This window comes from Danio aesculapii, chromosome 24, assembly GCF_903798145.1.
Source record: "Danio aesculapii chromosome 24, fDanAes4.1, whole genome shotgun sequence".
In the NCBI taxonomy this organism is placed as follows: domain Eukaryota; kingdom Metazoa; phylum Chordata; class Actinopteri; order Cypriniformes; family Danionidae; genus Danio; species Danio aesculapii.
In genome coordinates this window covers 34,472,439-34,498,537 of record NC_079458.1, presented here as the reverse complement: position 1 = coordinate 34,498,537, position 26,099 = coordinate 34,472,439, and the positions used below count along the sequence as shown (strand labels likewise).

The following is a 26,099-nucleotide window of genomic DNA, read 5'->3' as shown; positions in this document are numbered from 1 at the left end:
TGTTTTGATAACCAGTTCACATCGATGATTGTTTTTTGGATACGAGGCTTTAATAGATTATTCAGCATTTGCAAGTAAATATGTTTTGTGTTTAATAATATTTGGCACGCACAAACACACACAAAAAAGAAAGAGGTACATTGTCATTCAAGTAGACGAGACATTCAGATGCTATAGATGAAAAGGCAACCGAATGACTGATGCATCATTCTGTTGTTTTGAATACTTGTAGGTTTTATGGATATGGAGCAGATTAAAGGCAGATGAAATGTCTTATTTTTGGAAAACAACATCCCCTCGTACAACACCTTCCATAATAAGCAGATATAGATCAAGCTTGATTAAGTTTGAATCTAAACTTTCACTTTAGTTTGTTTTGGCATATGACGTGTGTTTTATATGTATTTAAATGTAATACAGACTAGGACTGTGCGATTTGGGGAAATACGTAATTGCATGGTTTCCACTACATTCATTCTTCCATGGCGATGCGCCACACCAAAATTCATCCCGCTACGGCTACATTACAGCTTCTCATTCAAAACATTCAGCTGTTTTTTTAAATAGCGGGTTATAATCGTACCAAAGCATATTAAAAGATAAGTGAATTATAACAGCGCAAACTTTTCTATAATCGTAGTAGTGCTGTGCGTTATTTGTTCTGGTGACGTGCTGACTGACTGACAGGTGCATGATACGTGAGGCTAGCAAACACGATGTAGCTTTCAGTTATGATGAACACAGTTTCCAATTATTAAAATAATTATATTTTATTCATAGTTAAAGGTCTATGGCTCTGCATACAATGACTTTATCTTGCTGGAGTTTATGGTCGTTTTACTTCAGGATGCATTAATGCCGCTCTGTAGGTCCATTGGAGACATTCATAAATATTCTTAGCAAATCTAATAAATGTTGGAGACATACTCGTTACATAAGCGCACTAAATCGCACTTCAGCAGCGTTTATTTAAGAGCGCACAAGAAAATCTGCACTTGAGCAGCGTGTATTTGAGGGCGTGCAAGAAGTTTTGTGCACGAACAGAGAGTTTCGACGCTCGAGCACAGAGAGTCGCATGCTCTTATTACATGAATGCGATCTCGACTTGTAATACTGCGCTCACAACATTTGTCAATGAATTAATGCCACAGGTAGTTGGTAGATCTGTGTAAAAGGGCCAACAGAGTCTGCCGCCACAGCTGGAAAAAATCCTAGAGGAAACACAGCATTGTGATTTTATTTATTTTTTATTTATTTATTTTTTTACAGATATTGCGATTTCGATTTGATTTACGTTTTACATTTTTAGTTTAGCTTCAACTCAATCACACTCTTATTTAGCCGCTTGTGGTACTTTTTGTAGGTGCTGGTTGTTGTATTTCCTTGTGCTGGCAACAAATCTTTTTGTTCGATGTTTGTGACTTTGAAACCAAAATATTCCCATTTTAACGATGTCCTGTTTTTCTTTGATATTCATCCATTATGCTTCTGAATCAGAAGATGCCATTATCCCACTTGTCTGCACTTTTCTGTTTTTTTTTTATTTAATTTTTTTTATTGTGGGTTTTCCACATAGTTCTGTTGCACAATTCGGATTGGGCAGAACAAAAGTGTGCTCACTCAATTGGCTAGTATGGTTGTCACACACAGACAGCAGTCACGCATTTGCTCTGGGTGGGTGAAATAAAAATATAAATATTCAAATCGCAGCCTTTTACGATTAGCTAATCGCATTTTTACAAATCGGGATTCGATTTTAGTTAGTTGCACAGCCCTAATACAGACACATACATAAAACAAAACTATACAAAACTGTTTTGCATAGATATTTAGCCAATAACCTAGTGGTTAAGTGCGCTGACATAAAGCACCATGGTGCTCACCGCAACCCGAGTTCGATTCCCGGCTCGAGGTCCTATGCCGATCCGCTGCATAAAAACATACACTGGATAAGTTGGCGGTTCATTCCGCTGTGGCGACCCCTGATTAATAAAGGGACTAAGCCAAAAAGAAAATGAATGAATGAATGAATTTTAGATGTGATTAATCACAATTAATTTGTGCCCATCACTAATTGTGTTGTTGTTTATTTTAATTTAAGATTTTTTTTTTGATACCTAAATTTTAGAGCTGCTTTATAGTAGAAAAATCTTTGTTATTTTAAAGACACACTGACACTATTTAAAATATTTAGTGGTATTGCACTGCTTTGTTTAAAGGGATTCATACAAACAAGTGGAGAGTAAATGTACAATTTCAGAAATTTCAATTTTGAAGAAATTATATGGTTGGGTTACCTATTCTCCTATGAGAGTGAATATACCGCCTCCTGATAGTGGATGTGGTTATACTCATGGCAGGTATTATTTGGTAGTTTGGTAATTCATTTCACTGATTTGGCAACCGTTAAACGTCATCTGGGAAATGGTTTGAATTTCCCATTAGTGTTCCATTTGGGAACGACACTACATACATACATATACTATACTGTTGAGTGTGTAAGTGCATAAGTACATAGTGCATTAGTGCACAGTGTGCCATTTGGGACGTACCTATGGAATATGCAGAGCTGGTGGTCCTCCAGGAACGTGGTTGAGAAATACAGTTCTATTTGACTGCATACAGGATGGAATCATGCTACAGCAATCCACTGGTTAAACTTTGTTACTGCCCTCATATAAGACCAAATGCAAAATACAGTTGGAGATCTTTTTTGAAAAACCTTTCATGTGATGTACACATTTGTCAGAGTACATTCTCCTTCAAGCGTTGTTCCTCCTCAAGTATGTTTACATGCATTCGTATTTGTCAACTGGTTTCTGATTCTAAAAGTACTATTTATGTAAAGCCTAAACATTTTAAATGTGTTTAGAAATGGAGAAAGTGACTGTTATAATGATGGTTGTTGTGTGCATAATTGCTGTTTTTGCTGATGATTTACTGTCACACCTCCACTGACAGGTGTAGAATACATGAGATGTAAATAAACATGCACAACGTTATGCAGACATACCCATTTTGACACTGTGTTTTTATTATTATTTTTTTTTCCCTCTGATTGGATTATTTCAAGTCAACACCACCCCTTTCAATCTGACCAAAAGTACATTTAGATAATTCTTGACTGAAATAGCTAGAGACTTTATAAAATGATTGATTATAAAAATCAATGAAGTTGATGTCAGTTTGATTTTTAATTAATTGGATTATTAGAGCTGAACAATATATTGTTTGAGCATCAATATCGCAATGTGTGTGTCTGCAATAGTCACATCGCAGGATTAGATTATTTATTAAAGATTAAAAGATAAAGATATACATATTTTAAATTGTTTATACAATGACGACCATGTTGTTTTACATTTGATTGTTTAATCTATGTACTTGAATACTGTTAAAGTATTATATTTTTTTTTAATACTGTTATTTAACTTTTGTTTTTGCTACGTTTTTGCTATGTTATTTATATATGCTTGATAACTGTTTTTAAGGTATATCGCGGTTTGGAAAAGTCAAGGTTTTAAAACCGCCAACATTTTCTGTTATACCGTTCCTATATATATTTTGTTGAAGTTTTTTTTACAACAACAGTATTTCCAGCAGAAAAGATATCCAAAGATGCCGTATTAAATTGTAAAGAAATCTGTGTTTTTGAAACTAATGAAGACAGCAGAAGTCAATGATTCATTTGAATTATTTAGAAAAAAGTTCTTGTTTTTCACCCAGACATTTAAATGGAATATATTTTAGAGCAGTGAGAACAATGCCGTAATACCGTGAAACCGTGATATTTTTATCCAAGGTTATCATAGCGTCAGAATCTCATACCGGCCCATGCCTAATCGCAATATACAGTTAAAGTCAGAATTATTAGCCCCCCTGTTTATTTTTTCAAAACAGTTAACAGAAACGCCAAGATACGCGAACATTTTGAAAATGCGCATAAAAACATATGCGCATAGCTGAGTAGGACAAACTTTTTATTCAATAAAAAAATTTGTGCATAAACTACGATGGAAACACTTTTACCGAACAAATTCCAGTATGTGAATTTAAAATAAGTCATGTGATTTTGTTATAAGAGATCATGTGATGATAAAAATGTGTGTGAATGGACAAACCAGCAGGGTGAGCACATTGTAAAACATCTGAAATGTTGTTTTGGTCATTCTAAAATGCCTTAACTGTTTCAGTATTAGTGTTATTATATTATTAATGATCTCCAGAACTGTCAAGAGCGTCTGTGCTCCACGTCTCACGCCTTCAAACACCACCATGCATTCATTGCATGTCTGCATAGTCTTCTAAGGTGCGAGTTATTTATTAAATGAAGAAAAGATTCACGCAGCTTCTCTTATCAGAGCAAATTCGGTTTTTACTGTTGTTTTTTGGCGCCAGTTAATCAGGAAGTGATGATTTTGTTCTCTTTGACTCGTTGGATGGAAACGCTGCTTTATTCGCACATCTTTTATGCCATAATCCAGTTTTGCGCACAAAGTTAATTCGCATTTTTGGTTGGAAACAGCTGCTGAAAGGAACTTCTTTCATGGCATTCTCTCTCAGAACCTGTTAGTCCTACATTGTGGTTAAGCTTCTGGTAATACGGAACTGATATTATTCTTTAACTTGTGGTTTTCCGAATGTAAATGGTGCTTTATCAATGTTTATGCAGTGACCAATTTAACTTAAGCTCATTCATGCAAAATCTTCTCGTACGATGCCATACGCATGCAATGTATAAATATGTCCATGTCTTTGTGCAGAATGTCATCAGAGGAAAAGAGTCTGGAGCCCTCTGAGCAAGGACCATCTCCTCCCCTGAGCAGTGCTGGGGCCACACCCTCAGGGAGCCCGGCCCCCTTAGACAGACGCCCGCGGGGCCGGCCACGCAAGGATGCTTCCTCTGTCACAGCCACACCCAAGTCCAGAAGAAAGTAAGCACATCTCCTATTCTCACGTAAAGCTCTTTGCATATGATGACACACACTGCGAGAGCTGACCTGTCTGTTTTGCAACTCTGTGTTGCTTGAAGTAGGACGAATGTTATAAATGACTGACATTTTGATTATATTGAAGAGCTTGATGAAAGAAAGCATTGACACCTATGAATAGAAACTTGTCTAGTTTATTAGTCATGGGTTATATAATAATATTTTGGCATTGCAATTTTTAGTAGATTGGCTGAAGTGATGGTTTTCAGTTCATCATAGAATTGATAAGGCTTAACATCAGGAATGTTTGTGATATTTATGGTCATTTATTAGGCTAGTTATTGCTGTCATGAGGTTGTGATGACCTCATTAACTTTCCTGTGCTACAACCCAAACTCAACTCCCCAAACCCCTTTTTTTGTTAATAATAGCCAGTTTTCCAGCAACTCCCCTATGCCTATTTAAACTATTCATTAAGTGCAGTGAATAATTTAACTACTTTCTATTAAGAAACCATCTGGATAAATCATGTGAGTAGGGTCACATTTATGCTAAGGCTTATTTGCTTGTTAAGTCGTGACGTATGGAACGTACGCCACATTTTATATAAAATCATGGTGTACATGACAGTCTCTGCACTTGCTGCATCACAGACATCAATAGTTTAACAATTTATTAAAAAACATCTATCACTTTCTGGTCATCGGATATTAGGCATGGATATATATATAAATATATATATAAATATATATATAAATATAAATATATATATAAAAAATATAAAAATATATAAAAATATATAAAAATTTGTGATCATGATTTTTGATTAGACCGGTTTGTAAACTTTTATTATTACCATTTGATGAGCCTCCCCATACAGTTCGATACATCGCTTGGATCCCGGAAGCCGCCGCGTGTGATTTCATACTTAACAAGCAGATAGAGTATTTTATCTTATATATTTATTGCATTTGTAGCCTGTCCAGTCCACATGTGCTTTGTGGACATGGAGAAGGTGTCCCTCATAGCATTTTGTGAGTTGGGTTCTCTGCGAGTGTGTGCTCTGTTAAAGGCTGTCCCATCTCTGTATGACCTGGAGTTTGGTTTGCATTGCCAGCAATAATTCAAACTTGTTGCTAGTGCATGTTAGACTCCAGTGGGACTGCCCTTTGTAATGGTTCTGTTCATTTTTTTTATGGATCAAATTTCTAGGCGCAGTCTTGGGCCGGTGGGGGTCTGGTTCGGGTATAAATAGTGGGAGCGATTGGGTTACTGAGTAAAACCCAGACCTCTATTTGCTGTAGGTCTTAAGTCCGTATGGGACGGCTTCTGGTTCTGGACCGCTGTCCGCTTGTCAGTGACCACTGATTTAGGCTATCAATGAGTTTTTTTTTTTTGTCTGTCCGAATTTACATTCAGCGTCTGTTAAAACCCGGATGCCAGTGTGCTATGTTTTGATCTTACCAGTGCTTTTGCGCTTTATCTCTCTCGCTTGCCATGCTGAACTCGTATTAACTCAACACAGCGACACATGAGGAATCACATGACGTCAACAACAGATTTACATACTTAGGGGTCTTAGTATGTCTAATGGATGTGAAAGGTATTCGGAAACGTACAAAGGCGGAACGTTTTTGCTTTGTGAAATTAATAATAATAATAATGCATATTAAACTGAACTGCAGATAACAGACCATACCGTGCGAGGACAACGGGACGATACGATTTTTTTACAGAGAACCATTGCCCACACCTGGTGGCAATCTGCTATCTACAGATTGGAGGAAATTCCTTACCCCAGGCAGAGGATTTCAAGACGGATAAAAAAATTGAATGTAGCAGCCGGTCAGATGATGCATTGAATGCTTAATCACACCGGTGTGATCATACCTTACCGGAACCAGACAAGACTGATCACATCGGTTTGATTGGACACATTACAAGGTTAAATAATAAAATATTATCACAAAGAAATAGCAACATGTACAAAAATCAAATAAAATAAGTGTGTGTGTGTATGTGTGTGTTTGTTTGTATTTTTTTTTTCATGGAAAACAAAGGAGACGTTTAAGCATTGATTTTGTTTATCAGCACTTCTCATTACACAAATTAAAAGCTGGTTGCTGAATGTTGCGTTCCACAGTTCATGTTAAAGTGACCCAATCGCAGAGGAGATGCAAATGTCGAATTTATGTGGCGCATATGGCACTGCGAAAACATTATTTATTTCGCAGTAAGCCTTATCGCGGTTACAATTTTGTTTTGATGAATTGTGCAGCCCTGCCAGTATGCATGCCTGTAGAAGTGTGCGTGTTGAGAGGGCTGTATTCTGCTGAAGTATTCTGCTGCACCTGGAAGAGGCTTTCAAGTGTGTCGATGTGCATTAGTGTGGAAGAGCTCTGTGAGGCACACAAGGAGATGCTGCTCCAAAAGGGGCGACATTTTCTTTTTGCCAAGTTGATTTTGGCCCTGAAATATATCTGCTCGCACACTGCAAGTGGGGAGGGGATTCGAAAGGAAAAATATTAGATTACTGTTATTTCGAGTGACTATCTTGTGTCGATGTGAGCATTGTGATGGAATTAAAGTAGATTGCTTTCATTATAATCAGCAGGATTGTTTATACTGCTACCTACATGACATATCATAAGTTTTTGATGACCTGGATCCTTTTTTCATTGTGTGAGCTTTTTTTTTTTTCAGCATTTTCTGTTTATTTTCCCTTTGCGTCTGAAATAACCCAATAATTCACCCAAAATCATCACTCCAGATCTTTCTCCAGACTTTCATTCGTTCACATAGCACAAAACGAGAAAATTCTAAGGCCGTAATCCAAAAAAAAGGACACAAAAGCTGGTCCATACGAGTCCAAGTCTTCAGAAGCCCAACAATAGATTTATGCAAGAACCCAACTGCAAGAGTTGATTCATTCCGGTTTAAATTGGTTTTGTAGAGTCTTTTAAAAGTGTTCTATTGAAGTTGTACAGTACATGGTCATGCTGACACCGTAGAGATGACTATCATCAAAGTGATTCTCTTTTAAATAGTTGTTTGCGAAGCACAAATTGACACAGCAACTTGCCATATTCTTATGTCTATTGCATTCCACCAATAATACCATGAGCTTTTGAATACCATTAAACTCTTACATACCCCTTTTATTTGTTTTCAGAAGTTTAGCAAGGATGTTTCATGAGTATCAAGCCTGTGATGGGAATACAGGGCCTCCACTATGAGATCAAGTGTTGGCCGTCAAATAAACAGTGCAGATATAGGGCAGATTAGTGAGGTACCTGATACGGCAGGTACAGCCCTCTGTGGACCTGCACACCATGTTCACACCATGAATGTTGTGTCTCACTGCACAAAACGCACTCAGTTGAGCTCTCGGTTTCAAAGTAATTGTGCCGTTGTCTGAAGTGGCTGAATGGAAAGCCTTTCGGTTAATCCTCATATTATGTTCCAATTCTGGCTATGATTTTAATGTTGGGGGTCAAATTGACTCTAATTGGATTCAGAACAGTTCATTACATGCCACACAATGACAATGGAACAAAATCAGGGTACACCAAGCTTACTGGGTAAAAACTCTTAATATTTCTCACACAAAACGATAATATTCTTGAGAACATCATGCTTTTATAACTTTTAAATTACTGGTTATGATTATTACCGAACCGATACCGAATTGTCTGCATCTGCATGGCGGTGCATTGAAGAAGCAATTAATTTTGACACCCCTACAAAATATTCCACGAGACTTCAGTGGTTTAATGGTAATCATACAAAGCTTCAAAAACATTTTTGTGTTCCAAAAAATAAAGTCCGATCAGGGTGTGCAGTGTTGGGGGTAATGCATTGCAAGTAACACAAGTTATGTAATTGTTACTTAGCGGAAGCACCGCGATACATACATAAAGATAAGGATGACCGTCTATTAAAACAGGTCACCTGGAGTTTTTTTTTTTGTACTGTCTCAGAAAATGTTTAGTTTTTAGTTAAACAGATGTCTGTTTAGCCATGACTTTAGCCATGACAGCTGACATAGTAAATTAAAGAGTCAGGCTAAATATAACATATTATTATATTATATGACTGTAGTTTAATATCAGTTCGGGACTTCCCTAGCGTCTGTAACAAAATGACTAGTTTCAGAATTATGGCTGGCTTTAGATGAGTTTCCCCAAAATGCTTTCCCTGTCTGACTAATGGGTGTGTGTAAAGGTCATGTGGTCATGTTTGTTTTGAAATACTACTACTATGTGGATCAAATACTAAATCAACTATTTTCATTTGGAGATTGATTCCTGAGAAAATGTAAACAACTGCTTTTTCAGTTCAACTCTTCTCCATGTTTTATATGCCTGTGACTAATTAAGGGGAAAAATAGCATGTTTTCAATGATATTTCAACATTTTTATAGAAGTGACTGATATTATGCTGTCAGTGTCATTTAAATCTCACATATAACAGTTCACGTCACATTATGATGTATATATAATATAATTAATTACATGTATTTGCATGTACCCTCAAGAAAACCTTTTGCTGCCTATTCAAAGTTATTCAAATTGAGCTGTAATTGCAAATCATTATTATTATTATTATTATTATTATTATTATTATTATCATCATCATTATTATTATTATTGTTATCATCATCATTATTATTATTGACATTATTATTATTATTATTGATATTATTATTATTATTATTATTATTATTATTATTATTAATATTTTATTATTAATAAATAATTTTATTTATTAATTATTTATTTTACTTCTTTTTTTTACTGATTCAGTATTTTTTTTTTTACTGACAAATTCATTATTTTCTTTTCAATCCACTTCAATTTGTACAAACAATTATGTTAACTTAATCGATTTGTGTTTGGACAACAAGGGAGCCTGCGTTTTTATAGTGTAAGGCACACACGTTTAATATGCTCATAACTATAAAAAAGAAAAATGTTGTTTAATTAAGTATTTTGACATTTATTTTAGATGTTTAAAAACATTTTAAATTCTCCTGAAATCATGAAGTATAATAAAAGTTGGTTTACTTTTACATATGTAAATGTAATATTTTTTTACTAAAATTACCATATTCACGTCTGAAAAAAGCTGGACTTAAAATATTCTTATAAGGATAAATAAGAGTATAAGGATAAATGTTATTGTTTTTATCCACTCAAATTTAGAGGTAAAACCATCCCAATAAAGTGTCAAGAGCTCTAGGAAAGGAAGAGGAAGCTGAAATCTCTTTTGTGAAAAAAAAAAAATTCCACCTGGCTAATTTCTAAACAGGGATTTCTAGCAGTGTTTTAATCATTTGGGGATATGTTAGAGAGAGTGTGTAAGAAATGTCAACATCACCAAAGCTGAAGTACTTAAAATCGCCAACAATACAATGCCCAAACAAATCATTAATACATGTTTTTTTGTTAATGTATACGCTGTTTTTGGATCTGTTTAATGGATTCTTGCTGAATGAAAGTTTCAAATTTTGTAAAGTAGCAATGACAGGGCTGTGCAATATATCGTTTAGTATCGAGATCACAATGGGAGAATCGGCAATAGTCACACCGCAGAATGTCAAGCAATTTCAAGTGAATTGAAACCATTTGGATACAAGATTATGTATGAATTTTGGTTAGTTATGAAGTTTGCCACTTTAACAAAGATTGATTTTGTTTATACAATGAAGACTATATGGTGTTTATTTACATTTGATTATTGAATTTTCTGTACCTCAGTACTGTTAGACTCCACATAAACCTTAAAGCTCTGTTTATTTCATATTTGTCTTTGTTTTCCTCAGTGCTTTAGTATATTTAATTTTTTAATATATATTTTGTTGTATAATTTTGTCCATTTTATCCAAATACGCTCCAGTAAAAATTTTTGTAATCAATGTTAAATTATGAATTCTTTTCAATACTGTCATCTTGTGAAGTTATATTCATATTGCATTATATATATATACATATATACAAAAAACTAAATACAGTGGTCCCTCGTTATTCGTGGAAGTTACGTTCTAAAAATAACCTGCAATAGGTGAAATCCGTGAAGTAGTCAGCTTTATTTTTTTACAATTATAGATGTTTTAAGGCTGTAAAACCCCTCACTACACACTTTATACACTTTTCTCAGACAGTCATTAACATTTTCACACTTTTCTCTTTTGTTTGAACACCTTCAAAGTTCAAACTTTTGACGAAAAATAAGTCCAGTATTATAGAATGAAGCCAAAGTTCAAAACTTGTCAGACGGAAACATTCATCACTGTCCGCAAAAGGTTCATAAAGCTTTTTAGCTTTTGTGCAGATAATGTTGGCATCCAACGTAATGTTCTTTTTGCAGGCACTGATCCATAAAGCGAAAGCAGACTCCGTCTTTAAGGGGGTCACACACTGAATGCTCCATGCACATGACAGTTGGAAGTAACACACACCGGATGTGCACATTCGCATATTATTTAATATAAAACTATTTAGATGGCGCTCTGTGGTGCAGCAGAAATATGACCAGTGTCCTGAGTCATAGCTGGGTGTTAATTTAGCAGGCTGAATACATTCTGTACTGTACAGGAGACACAGAGGAGATTGATTGACAGTGATCTACAGCCAATCAGGATGCAGAACGCAATGCGATATAAAAAAATAAAATAAAATAAAAATTTGCATGTCAAATTGCACAAAAATTTGCAAGGCCATGTTATAGTAAGGGACCACTGTATTTCAATGTCAGTTTTCTTCCAATATCGTATCAATGCTTCCCATTTACTTTGAATAGGTGATATCAGACATTGCCAAATTGCATTGTGGATCCGTCGGCGCGGCGTTGCTCACTGCAGAAGTTGGGAAATTCTCAACTTTTCAAGCCCCAATGGAAGCGTCAGCCAATCAGATCGCTTTATGCAAATACCCCAGCTTGACAGTAGCCGATTGCAGACTAATTTCGTTGTCAGAAATTCGTTGTTATGATCGTGTCAGCTCCAACTTCAGACACACTCTCGGTCAAGCGTTGACTCTGAAGCCCCGTGTGAATGCACGGTAAATATTTGAATGGTACTGGAAATATAATAATAGGCCTAATTAGACAACCACACTGATTTGCAGTCCAAATCATTGGACAAACTGCTTTTGTTTTGCATTTTTCTTGCTTATTTTAGTAATAATAGTGTTGTTATTATCATTTATTTATTTATTAATATTATTTATTATTATTATTATTATGAACATTATTTGAGTAAAAAGTTAGTTAAACGATAGGTACTAATTTGTTGTATCTTGTATTGTTATTAAGACTTTATTAAACTTTTTTTGTGTTTTTGATTGGGGGTAGTTGCCCTGGATAATGTATAGAGAATGCCAAAATAGCTTGTGAACCAGTATTGTGTAAAAAAAAAAAAAAAGCCTTTATTTATTTATTTTTTTATTAACACTCAAATAAACTTTGCAGGCTTGTTTTTGTGGGCTTATTTCGATGTGAGTTTTGTGAAACCCTGTGGAATGTTTTAAAAGTGCTACAGCATGTTTAAAAATCAAGGACAAGTTGTAAAAGATGGCTGCTTAAATCCTGGAAGATTATTTCTCTAGAAATGTGTCTATAGGCACACCTTCACTGCGGAGCTTCCTGTGTGTTTGTTTGCTTTATAGTGAATTGAGCAAGCTGCTGACATCACTTCCTGTATGTTTACCTTGTTGTTGACTATACTGTGAGTTTAGAGAATTCCTTTTACGTCAAGCTTATGCAAGTATGACTATTTCAAAACATTTTCAAACCCATTTTTAAGCTTTTGTTTTTCTCAGTCTACTAATAGATGGTTTTAAATGCTGGGAGATTGAAGTCAGCAAATCTAAACAGCGTGTATGCAGGAGTAGCTGGTGAGGAAATGGTTAAAGTGTTTGTGGAGAGGCAGCAGTGCTGTTATAAAGGGGGTGTGCCGTGTTTCAGCCAGTCAGTCCAGCCCGGGTTTTAGGCTCCGCCTTTCTGAGCTGGAACTACTTGCACTGTAAGCTTTTTTTTCCATCTTCTTCCCTTTTGCTCGCTCTTTCTGGCACTCTCTCACTCTTTCTCGTACACTCTCTTGTGCTTTCTCCTGCTGTTCGCCAGTGTGCTCTGACTGTGGCCATGAGTTCTTAGGGTTAGAAACTCGAAATTGACAGTCATGCAGTTTTAACTTCTTTAATTAAATGTGTGCATTGTTGAGCTTTAAATAATAGAGAGGCTTCCAAGTATGACATCTGGACCAAATGCTTCTATTTTGAGTTGTTTTAGATTGTTTTGTTTTATTATTAGCAGCATGATTTGCAAAAAGTTTGAGAAATATGAATAATTAGCGTTTTCTGTGTGTTTCTGTGGTAGAAAAGTATTTGATTACGTTTTATTAGTGACCAAGACATGTGTCATCTAAATTGTCATTTTACACTACCTGACAAGTCTTATCCAAGTTTTAGGAACAACAAATAATAACTTGACTTCTAGTTGATCATTTGGTGTCAGAATTGGCTTATATGAACAGCAAAGGCCTGTAGATTACGCTTATTTTACCAAAACAAAATATGATGATGCCTTGATTTTTAATTATTTAATTAGGACAGTAAGGTTTGACTTGGCTTAGACAAAAGTCTTGTCACTTAACAGAAATAATGTACAGTATAGAATATAAAGTCATGTTGCAGTGGAAAAAGAATTAATATTTTGTATGACTCCCATGAGCTTGGACGACTGCATCCATACATCTCTGCAATGACTCAAATAACTTATTAATAAAGTCATCTGGAATGGCAAAGAAAACGTTCTTGCAGGACTCCCAGAGTTCAAGATTCTTCGGATTCATCTCTAATGCCTCCTCCTTCTTCTTACAACAGGCATGCTCAATAATGTTCATATCTGGTGACTGGGTTGGCCAATCCTGGAGCACCTTGACCTTCTTTGCTTTCATGAACTGATGTGGAGGCTGAAGTATGATATAATGTAATAATTGTATAATATAATAATTATTTTGAATACTTGTTATTCTGCAAAGACTGGTTTAGTTGAAGTTAGGTTTGAATGATTATGTGATACTGAAAAATGAAATAAATTGGTTTGATTTTCATCAAAGAAATAAGACCAATTTTAGCCATAATGGTATTTCACTACTTTTTACAATGCATTTTGAATCAATGAATACAGCCTGTTTATTCTTGGTTACACAGGGTTCGAATCAATTACTTTTACATTTATTATAAGAACACTTGTTATTGAATTGAAAATGCTTTTTAAAGTCATAATAAAAATCTGAAACTTGCTGAGTAAAGAAATATTACTATATAATGATTGTTCATTGTTTTATTAATTATATAATGAATAATAATTTATCACAATTACTATATAAATAGCCACAATATAATTATTTGTTATTCTTTATTTTTGTAGTTTAAAAACTCTAGAACAAATACTCTAAGAATGTAAAAAAAAAAAAAATAATAATAATAATTCAGGATAAGGAATGATTGGGATTTGGGTTTGTGTGTGCTTCAGTGTTGTTATGATGTGCACTGTGCATGAAAATAGTTTAAAATCTGACTTTATATTTATGTCAAGTGGTAAAAAAAAATTGTCTTGCAAACAAAGGCTTTTCCCCCAGCTTTTAATCCAATTGAGTGTTTACATGTCTTATTAGTCAGACTAGAAGAGGATTAAACCACCCATTACAATATGAATGACAATTTAATCGGATTTGGCCAATTCATTACCATTGATTTTGTTACATGTGACTTTTAAATTCAGATTGGGCTACTAGTCTGATTACAAACATGATTATTTGACTATTGTCATCTGTTTAACATTCTCTCTTAAACACGTGACTGGTCTAAGATTCAGTGCAGTGTGTTAAGTAAAATTATTGAAAGAAATTCTAATTTGTGAAATTTTAGTTTATTTCATTAGCTTTTATTTCATAGCATGGTTAAGATGCTCTCTCTCTCTCTCTCTCTCTCTCTCTCTCTCTCTCTCTCTCTCTCTCTCTCTCTTTCTCTCTCTCTCTCATATTTATATGTTTTTGAACCATTTTCAATAAAAAAAAAACTTCTATTGGTTTCTGTTTTGTATTTATGGAAATGTTGAAATTTATATAATACGTATATACAGGTCCCACAGGTTTGAAATATACTTGCGGGGGTAGCCAGATTGGAACCTTTTCCTATGGCACCTAAATGGTTAACTACATATGACAAAAAGTGATTTCTTACAATATTTTTATTTATAATGACGCTGTTATAAACTGTTTCTTTATAATGGGTTAAAGTGTTTTTTAACGCTGTTGAAAATAAATAATAAAAAAAAGAAATCCTCTATTTTTCTTACTTTTATGCCATTTATTTATGCTATTTAAGCTGCTGCTCGCTCTGTTTATTGCTATTGGCATGACATTTTCCAAAGCATTTTTGTATGAAATATGTAATAAACATCATCAAACTAACAAAATATGCAACAAATAAGAAATAAATAGATAAATATTTATATTAAGGCAAATAAGTCGATGAACCATTTCGAATGGCGAACACATATTTTGCAGCCAGTTTCGATGTCCTCTCAGAGTATATAGTAAAGTTTTTTGAGTCGTTTAGATTAAAGAACGTATTATTTAACGTTTCTCTTGCTCTAGCAGCTGTGCGCGCTGTCAGCTGTGACGCTAAGCGGAAGTATATTAGGCTTAAATAAAAAGTTAAAGTAAAAACGTAAACAATTAACGGCAGCTTAGAAAGCAAAAGTCGAATCCCGGATATTTTATGAGATTTAAACGACAGCCAGACACATTTTTACGTCCCCAAAAGGGCGGATCTCTGTGGGTCTGCAAAGTATGTGAGATTCTGAGTCTGTGGGAGTGTTGACCATTCTCGCACACGTAGAACCAGCAGTAGGAAATGTGTACGGTGAGAGTTCCACAGGTTAATCGATCATGTATGTTTGGTTATTTTGTGCGGATACAAAACATTAAAGATGATGATGATGATAATAGTAATATTTCGGTGGTCGTTAATATACATGGGCGGCCCGCCCCAAGTAAAGTCTATGTGTGGTAAGCACTATATTTAATACATTTTCATGAAGGTAGCCTTGGATGTTGGATAACCACAAACAGCTAACTAGTTACTTATGTGTGTATAGAGAATAAGTAATGAGATATTGGTGTGAACAGACTCGGATACTCAGACTTTGATTCATTTACCTCTTATTCCTTTGAATTACTTACAGTCTGTATTTTTGAGTCCCTTGTTTTCTATTTCATAAGGCTAGTGCAGATCTCTCTAACTGCCCTGAGCACAATCCCTCTGGGAGCGTCCTGACCCTCAGTGAGCCTCAGCACTGCTTAACGGCTGTTTATTTACCTTCAGGTTACTCATTACCCCAAATCCCCTCACTTGTTTACCTTGTTACCCTTGATGGTAAAGTACACGTAAAAGCCATTTAGTATGACCCTGCTCGCAAAAACAAGCTTCTCCAGGGATCTTAATTTGATGTATTATTCAGATCTTTTTAATGTCAAAGATGTTAGCTGCTTCCATTTCATGAGTTCACTATTTGATTAAAAACTAAAAGTGTGTGTGTGTGTATATATAAAGGGAAAAGAGACCAGACCTTCTGATCATTATGTATGTTTTTGACAGCAAAGCGTTTGCGTGATCATTTGCGTTTACTCGCCCTGCATCAGTTACACAATATACAATGTGTTTGCCCTCGGCACGAGCACATGTAAAATAATATCATATAGCCCAGAGCGCATTCGTTACTGTTAAAATAAAACATCTGTTTTAGATAAGCAGGGAAGTTGTAATTAATACACCTTTAGTCTTAAGGATGGGACTAGTTTTACTGGTGGACAGTTTTTTTTCTCACATATGAGCAATTCCAATGCTATGTTTTTTTATTTTAAATGAGGAAAATAAACATCCATTATGGATTTGACTAAAAAAGTCTGCCAGTTTACAGTATACAACATACTTTGTAGAAATTCTGTGAATTAAACTGCACAGCCTGAAAGAAACAATGCTAATCAAAAAGATAAGAGTTGGCTCACTACAGAAGAAATATGATTGATTTTATTTTATTTGACATGTTTGCATCTATAAGAAAAATACTTCATTATGGATGTGACAGATGTGAAATTAGCACTTGTTGGACTTTGGTAGATCAAATATAATAGTTTGAAAACATTGACAGAGACATTTTTGAGTATTTTTAAAGTACTGTAAAATACTTGCTTGCACAAAAAAGAAGAAACATTTAGCCTATTTTAGTGAAAACCTGTTGACATTTACGTATGTATTTGCTCATTTGTACATTGTGATTTTAATCCTGACCGAATCTGCCATGTCTGTCTTTTTCTCATTAGACCTCTAAAAATTTCAGAGCAAATTACTTAGTGTTTTTCAGCAAACTTGGTGGTCCTATGACAAAAATAGATCCCATCAAAATAGGAATGTCTGTGATTGTCAAAAAAAAAAAAAAAAAAAAAAAAAAAAAAAATATATATATATATATATATATATATATATATATATATATATATATATATATGTGTACATATACAAAGTTTGACAAATATTGCTGCAGCTGGACAACATAATGTACTTTTTAGACTTTTTTTTTTACTTGAGAATGTAGTTGTTTAGATTGCAACCATACAGTTTATTTATAAGGATAGTGTCTATTTTAAAATATGTGTAATTTCGGAGCATCGGATGGGCTTCAGTGCATCGACAGACCATTAGCCTGTCTGAGCAGACCAAAGAAAGTGACGGTTGATGTTACACCACAAGATGGCGACAGTGCATAATAAGTCCTTAGGTAAGAAAAACAGCATATTCTCAGCATAAAATTAAAACTACAGCTGAACAAATCATTACAAATCAAGTAAGTAAAATACTGAATCGATCTCTCTCTTTTGTATTTTGTAGTGCTGTATTTTTGGCTTTTCAGGGTTATTAATTGTGAAATTTCGATAGCAACAGAGAAATATTTGGAAATCTCTGTAGACTGATGGCATTTCATGCCGTTCAGCTTTATAATCTTAAAATAGGATCAAAAATCACCTGTTTTGTCATCACTTTTGACATTACGCTAGAGAATCTTTCAAATAGCTCTAAAGTGACATTTGTAGACTGGCAATGATTTCTGCTGTTCTGACATCAGCTGCAGATGTGAATGAATGGTAGAAGAAAGTAGTCCCTCTTACAAAAGGATTTTTGAGACTCTCCGTGTTTGGTTTTCTTTTTTATATACACGATTGTGCCGTTGAACTGTTGTATAAACACAATATCACACAAGTAGCCGTGCGATATGGCTGTATATCGTCACAGGTGGGACACTAAGGCACTCGGCCTGCTGCCTCGAGCCAATGCACGCCTCCCATCAGTGCTGATACACAGCCGTATCGCACTGCTACTTGTGTGATATTGCTCATATATAAGATGTTATATAAAATTTGTTTAACTGAATTTAAAAAACTGTAGTTGTTTACTTAATTTGTCATGACAACTGACAACTTTATTGGAAAAATTGTTTTAAATAAACAGAAGCATAGTGTAGGGTACTTTATGTTTATGCTTGGTCTTTCTTTTGTGCTATTAAAACCACCACATCAAACCTGTAGCTCTTTATGAAATTAAATCACATTTTAAATCGCAAATTGCAATTTTGATCAGATAAATGGAGATCAGATTTTTTTCTCCAAATCCTGCAGCCATAGTAAGTCCTTCTGCGATGGACATTTTCTCCTCAGTTTTGAAAAGTCTTAAGAAATTCACAACACTTCTGTTTTGTGTCTCCTTGCAGATGTATATTTCGGGTTTTCTAGGGTAAGCCTTTTTAAACACACTCTTTATTTCAATAGCAATACAAACGAGCATTCTGAAGTTATCCAGCATTTGACACTGGCTTTAAAGACTTGATGGCATTGGACAAGTTGGCTAGCTTTCAGTTGTAGTGTCACTGGGCAAGATATCGCATGTAATGTGAATCTTTTGAGAGACACATTATAGAGGAGGGGGTTGTTGACCTGGATTAAACCTGTCTCAAGCACAGCACAATAGCCTGCATTTTCAATGATGTAGGTCATTGATCAGAACGCTGGGCGCCAGGCTAGCAGGCAAGCGGCAGTATCCGTCTCCATCCAGAAACCTTAGCCTGGAAATGTGATGCCTATTATTCTACCCATGCTGCTTTTGTGCCTGTCGGTCGCAAGTCCCACAATTATTTGGGTTTCGTCCAGTGTTTTCAGATCAGTGGTCTGTATTTGGCGTTTAGTAATGTTTGTGATTATGTAGTGTGTTTTGATATGCTATGTTTCATTAGCTATGTTTCCATCCACCTATTTTTATGCGCAGTTTAGATATGCGCATAAAAAGCCGGTTGATGGAAATGCCAAGATGCGCGTACATTTTGAAAATGCGCATAAAGACGTGTGTACATAACTAAGATAAACTTTCATTCGATAAGAAAAGATGCGCATAAACTACGATTAAAAAAACTCAAGTATGCGCATTTAAAATTGTCATTGTCAGTGATTTTTGTTATAAGAGATCATGTGATGATAAAAATGTGTGTGAATGGATAAACCAGCAGGGTGAGCACATTGTAAAACATCTAAAATGTTGTTGTGGTCATTCTAAAATGCCTTAATCATTTCTGTATTAGTGTTATTATATTATTAATGACCTCCATAATTGTCAAGAGCATCTGTGCTCCACGTCTCACACCTTTAAACGGCACCACGCATTCATTTCGGGTCGGGATCGTCTTCTGAGGCGTGAGTCATTATTAAATGAAGAAAAGATTCAAGCAGCTTCTCCTACCGCAGCAAATTCTGTTTTTACTGTTGATATTTGATGCCAGTTAATCAGGAAGTGAGGATTTTGTTCTCTTTGACTCGTTAGATGGAAACACTGCTTTATTTGCAGATCTTTTATGCGATATTTTAGTTTTGCTCATAAATTTAATTAACTTCTTTTTAATGGAAACATATCTAGTTACAAAGTTTGTTGACTTGACTTGAGTTTGTTCACCTTACTTGATCAGCTTTTTGTGCATTTTTATATATAGGTTCGTGTTGATTTTTTAAGAGAGTTAACCTTTTAAGCTATCTTTTTATTATGACTAAATGTAGAAATAAATGTGTATTTTTTTTTATTCTAGATAGCAGAACATTAAAATGACAGTGATTGACAGCTTCAGTGATTTATAATAGGAACATTTATGCTGTTTTTTTATACTTATCCCTTAGGAATTTGAATATAATGTTTATATTTTAATGTTGCATTTACATGTGTGAATTTACTAAATTATTCTTTTAAACTTCTGTCATTAAGTCGAAGTGTTAATTTCAATGACTGACATGGAGATGCGCATAGAAACATTTAGGCTGTGAAAAAGAAACTTTCAGTATTCAACAGTATTCAATAGCTGGCAACCAGAGTAATGTATTATGTTCAGAAAGTTGTATACTTTTTATTTAAACACTTTATGAAGTGTTTAAATGTGCAATATATTAAATAATATTTACAATATTAATAATAATAATAACAGCAGTAATGTATTTTATTCGTCGACATAATTGCCATTTAATGTCAGTTAAATTTAATCATGGCTTAAATTTATGTAATGTCAACTTAATAAACAGACGTAATAAATGTCAATTAAATAAAAAAATCAACTTATATTATTGTCAGAAATGTACAGGTATAAAATTATGGAGGACCAGGAGTGCTGGTTAGCTCGCCTGACCACTATAACGTCTAGTGATGTAACGGATCACAAATCTCATGGTTCAGATCACACTAGTTTTTGAGTCACGGATTGGACCCTTTTTCAGCTGAGCAAAAAAGGGAGGACAAATGTCATTTGTGCAAAAACCACTGGTTTTAACAAACATAATTTAGAACCTGTAATATTTATAAAAATAAAAATCAAGAAAAAACTAGCTTAAAAAAGGGAAAATATTCAATGCGAAAAATGATCTTTGCTACTGTTGCTGATCATGCTAAATAGAGAAATCTAACATCTTGTTCAACATATCATGTTTATTTTTAATTAATGATCACCAATTCACACATAAAACTTCATGTTTCGTTATAGATGGATCATTTTTGTAAACCTATTCAGTGACATAATTTTTATGGTTGTTTGTCGCCACCTATTGGTTAAACAATGTAATTGCTACAACATTCACTAGCGTCAAGTTCCATAAAACAGTGATTTTAATCTTTATCATAAACATCGGTGTTTATATCTGAAATGTAAACTGTTCTCCCAGTACTTTTGTGTTATTTAATTGTTTTTAACTGAAAAACTGTATCTCTCTTGATCAAACGCATTTTTGAATGCAGTGTTTAGAATTAATAAACATATGCAAATCATTATCATTTATCATTGATGTTGCACGAGTTTGAATTAAGATCACAATCTTTTAATGTTTAATTGTGCAGCATTACACTGAATGCATTAATGCAGGCTAAACAAATAGTGATCGAAAACACCTTTAATTTATAACCTAAGAAAGCATTTTTTTCCATCATCATTATATTTTACAGGGAAGCCAAAATTCTTTCATACATATGATTTGAATGACACGGGAGGTAACCTCTCCACAGAAATCAGCTAAAGCTAATAAAACTCTGACATTTGAGTCCCTTTGCTGATTTTTATACTTCCGCTAAAATGAGCCATGGCTTTCTCTCTGTTCAATGACAGTGGGCGTTGCATTTACAAGTGAAAGAGGGTTTAGCTGAACTTGAGGCGAAAGTTGATTGGTTGCTCCCATGTGTGGACTGTCCAATGGCATTTTTTAACTCTGTTTATTTTCAACTGGAGAAAAGCATGTAGCAAAAGAAAAAAGAAAAGCTTTTTAATACAAATGCCTTTTTAAAAAGCTATTTTATATGCATTTTATTGTTTTATTAATCAACGTTTTAAAACATGAATTAAATAAACATTATAAAATTGTCTATTTATTTATAGACGTAAAAGTTTTAAATGCATTGTTTTATTGCTTTATTAAATGGCCTTTAAAAACACAATTTAAGTAAGCACATTTAAATATGTGTATTTATTTGTCCATTAATTGTCCGTTTAAATTATTTGTACACATTATAATTTTTCAATTATAAATTGATAATTTGATTCTTTATTTTATTTCTAACCGGCACTCCTGGTCCTCCATATAAAATGTGTTTCTTTTATCTAATTATTATTATTATTATTATTATTATTATTATTATTATTATAGTGAATGGATGTTTCCCAGTAATGGGTTGCAGCTGGGTAAAACATATGCTGGAAAAGTTGACAGTTCAGTGGCGACCCCTGATTATTATTATAATTATTATTATTATTATTATTATTATAGTGAATGGATGTTTCCCAGTTATGGGTTGCAGCTGGGTAAAACATATGCTGGAAAAGTTGGCAGTTCAGTGGCGACCCCTGATTATTATTATTATTATTATTATTATTATTATTATTATTATTATAGTGAATGGATGTTTCCCAGTAATGGGTTGCAGCTGGGTAAAACATGCTGGAAAAGTTGCCAGTTCAGTGGCGACCCCTGATTATTATTATTATTATTATTATTATTATTATTATTATTATTATTATCATTATTATTATCATTATTATTATAGTGAATGGATTTTTCCCAGTAATGGGTTGCAGCTGGATAAAACATATGCTGGAAAAGTTGGCAGTTCAGTCGCGACCCCTGAATATTATTATTATTATTATTATTATTATTATTATTATTATTATTATTATTATTATTATTATTATCATTATTATTATCATTATTATTATAGTGAATGGATTTTTCCCAGTAATGGGTTGCAGCTGGGTAAAACATATGCTGGAAAAGTTGGCAGTTCAGTGGCGACCCCTGATTATTATTATTATTATTATTATTATTATTATTATTATTGTTATTATTATTATTATCATTATTATTATTATTATTATAGTGAATGGATGTTTCCCAGTAATGGGTTGCAGCTGGGTAAAACATGCTGGAAAAGTTGGCAGTTCAGTGGCGACCCCTGATTATTATTATTATTATTATTATTATTATTATTATTATTATTATTATTATTATTATTATTATTATTATTTCAGCCCATTGTTTTTAGCATTGGGTACATGGTGTGCTCAGTTGCAAACTCTCTTTTTGCAATATATTTCTTGCCTGTAAGCTTGGGAGTACCTTTATAATCTTCTGGAACTGTGCATCTTGTTAAAGGAAAGTGTTTGTTCTGCTGTACGAGACATGATAGCAATGCTTGGCACATGTATGTCATTGAACAGGATGTGAATTTGACATCAACATTAAAAAAAACACCATAGACTTGCTATGCATTTTAAGCGTAAAATGAATATAGGATCTGCTCAAAACCTGTCTGTAAGAGCAACTCCAAAGAGATTGTGTGTTTAGTGTGCTAAGATTTCTTTTCTTTTTTCTGCTCACCTCTCGATCGTGTCTGTTGTAGGGAACTAGATTTTGTAACCATAGTGACGAGCAGCTGAGCACTTGCTGCAGGCCACACTGAGCCTCCATTGGCTGCTACATGCGTGTTGACATGTTGGTTACTGTGGGTTGGGGGGATGGGTGGAGGAGACACACTGACCCGCACTGTCATGAAGATCACTAACCCATATATCAGCACTCGGCGTACAATCGAAAGAGTTGCACAGCACTAATAACCCAATACCAAGCACTAGCTGGCTAGGAGGCTGGCTTTTGAAGTAGATGTGTAGAAGAAGTGAAAACATGCAAATCTAAAGACAAGATTTTGTTTAGTATGAACCTGAAAATCGTGTAACGAGCAGTTTAGAAGTTGAATGAGCTGATAGAGACACGGGTCTGCCATGCTAACCCTGTGCACTCGTCTGATTTGTGGTGACTCTTCAGTGGCTTGTTTATGGTGAAATAGAAGATACTTTTCAATCAGATTTCAAAAGTGTGTGTTTTTGTGTGTATGCGCACATGCATGTTCGTGTGCATCCGTGTTTACGTGTGTGTATGTGCATGCGTGTGTGTTTTGTGTGCGTGCGTGTTTGTGTGTGTCCGTGCGTGTTTGCACACATGCATGTTTGCGTGTTTGCATGTGTCGTGTTTGAGTGCGTGCGCGTGCGTGCATGTTTGTACATGTCCGTGTTTGCGTGCATTTGTACTTTTGTGCATGTGCGTGCATGTTTTTGTGCATGCGTGTTTGTGTGTGTCCAATGCGTGTTTGCACACATGCAAGTTTCCGTGCTTACGTGTGTTAGTGTTTGAGTGCATGCATGCAATCGTGCTTGTGTTTGCGTGTACATGTTTCCTCGTGCGCACATGTTTTCGTGCGTGTTTGTACGTGTGTCCATGTTTGCGTGTCTGTGCGTGCATGGGTGTGTGCTTGTATTTGTGTATATGTGTGATTGCGTGCATGTTTACGCATGTGTATGCGAGCGCATTTTCGTGCACGTGTCTATGTTTGCGTGTGTCTGTGTTTGAGTGTTTGTTTGCCATGTTTGTTTGCAGTGTTTGCGTGCATACGTACTTTTGCGCATGTGCGTGCCTGCGTTCGTGTGTCTGTGCATGTTTGCACACATGCAAGTTTGCGTGTGTCCATGTTTGAGTGCATGCATGCGTGCGTGCTTGTTTGCCCGCAGGCGTGTTTACACCTGTGCTTGCGTGCATGTTTATGCATGTGCATGTAAGCGTGCGTGCACGTTTTCATGCGTGTCCATGTTTTCATGCGTGTCCATTTTTGCGTGTGTCCGTGTTTGAGTACGTGCGCGTGTGTGCCTGTTTCCGTGCGTGTTTGTACGTGTCTGTGTTTGCGTGCATACATTTTTTTGCGCATGTGTGTGCGGTGTGTACGTGTTTGTGTGTCTGTGCGTTTTTGTACACATTCAAGTGTCCGTGTTTGTGTGTGTCCGTGTTTGAGTGCGTGCATGTGTGCGTGATTGTTTGCGTGCGTGCATGTGTTTGTGTGTGTGTGTGTGTGTGCGCCCGCGTGCATGTTTACGCGTGTGCATGCGAGCGCGCGTGCACATTTTTGATGCGTGTGTCTATGTTTGCGCGTGTCTGTATTTGCGTGCATGTATGCTTATGTTTTCACGCATGCGCGTGATTGCTCGTATGTGTGCGTGCGTGTATGCATGTGCATACGTGTGTGTTTTTGTGCATGTTTGTATGCATGTCCGTGTTTGTTGGTGTCCGTGTTTGCGTGCGTACAATTGCGTGTATGTGTGTGTCCATGTTTGAGTGCGTGTACGCTAGTTTGCGTGTTTCCACGCTTGTATGCGTTTGCCCACATGCATGTTTGCGTGTGTGCATGCGTGTTTGTGTGTGTGCATTTGCACATGTGCGTGTTTCGTGCTTGCGTTTTTTTGTGTGTTTGCATGCCCATGCGTGTTTGCGTGCTTTTGCATGTGTTTGCATGCATGTGTGCATGTGTTTGCGTACATGTGCATGTTTGTGTCTGTTTCGTGTTGGTTTGCTTACATGCTAGTGTGTTTTGTGCGTGTGTGTATTTGCGCAGGCGTGTGTTTGTGTGTGTTTGCAGAGAAGTAAGGCCATTCTTTTGTGGAAAACTCATGATATTTTTCGTTGCAGGTCACGTAGTCGAGGTTGTGTACAGGCCGATGATGAGGACAGCATGGATGCCACTGATGTCACACCAACTCCAGACATTGAAATCACACCAGAGATTGGTAAGATTTTCATTCATTCAATCATGTATGTAGATATGCAAGCATGTCATGTATAGTAACCAAGAAACAAGTTGGTTTAGTAGAAATGACTGGAAAGGATGCATTTTCATATACCAATAATAATATTGATAATTGATTAATTGTTTTACTTATTATTTATTTTCTCTTGAGCAAATAGCAGGCCTATTAAATGGCCTGAAGCTTTCACTTTGTTTACTAATAATTTTTAAATGATATAAAATGACTCAGTACTGAAAATTTGTATACACAGACTACACATATAATCAATGTTGTTTAGTTCTCAATCAAATTAATGAAATGGATTATTGTTGTTGTAATGAATTATAGTTAATAATATCGATGGCACAGTGTTTTTTGATTTATGATAACAATGCATTCGATTAGTTTTTGCAAACATTTTGTCTGCTT

The 26,099-nt window shown here is 35.1% G+C and overlaps 1 protein-coding gene across 8 annotated transcripts in view; it reads left to right on the top strand.

Moving 5' to 3' along the window:
• kmt2ca (lysine (K)-specific methyltransferase 2Ca) overlaps window positions 1-26,099 on the top strand; it is a 207,892-nt gene that overhangs the window by 28,656 nt on the left and 153,137 nt on the right. For all 8 annotated transcript variants that reach the window (XM_056450456.1, XM_056450455.1, XM_056450453.1 and 5 more), the window contains exons 2-3: window positions 4,764-4,934; window positions 25,573-25,670. In XM_056450456.1, coding sequence (XP_056306431.1) covers window positions 4,765-4,934; window positions 25,573-25,670 — 268 coding nt within the window. In that variant the 5' untranslated portion in view covers window position 4,764. The remainder of the gene's footprint in view (window positions 1-4,763; window positions 4,935-25,572; window positions 25,671-26,099) is intronic.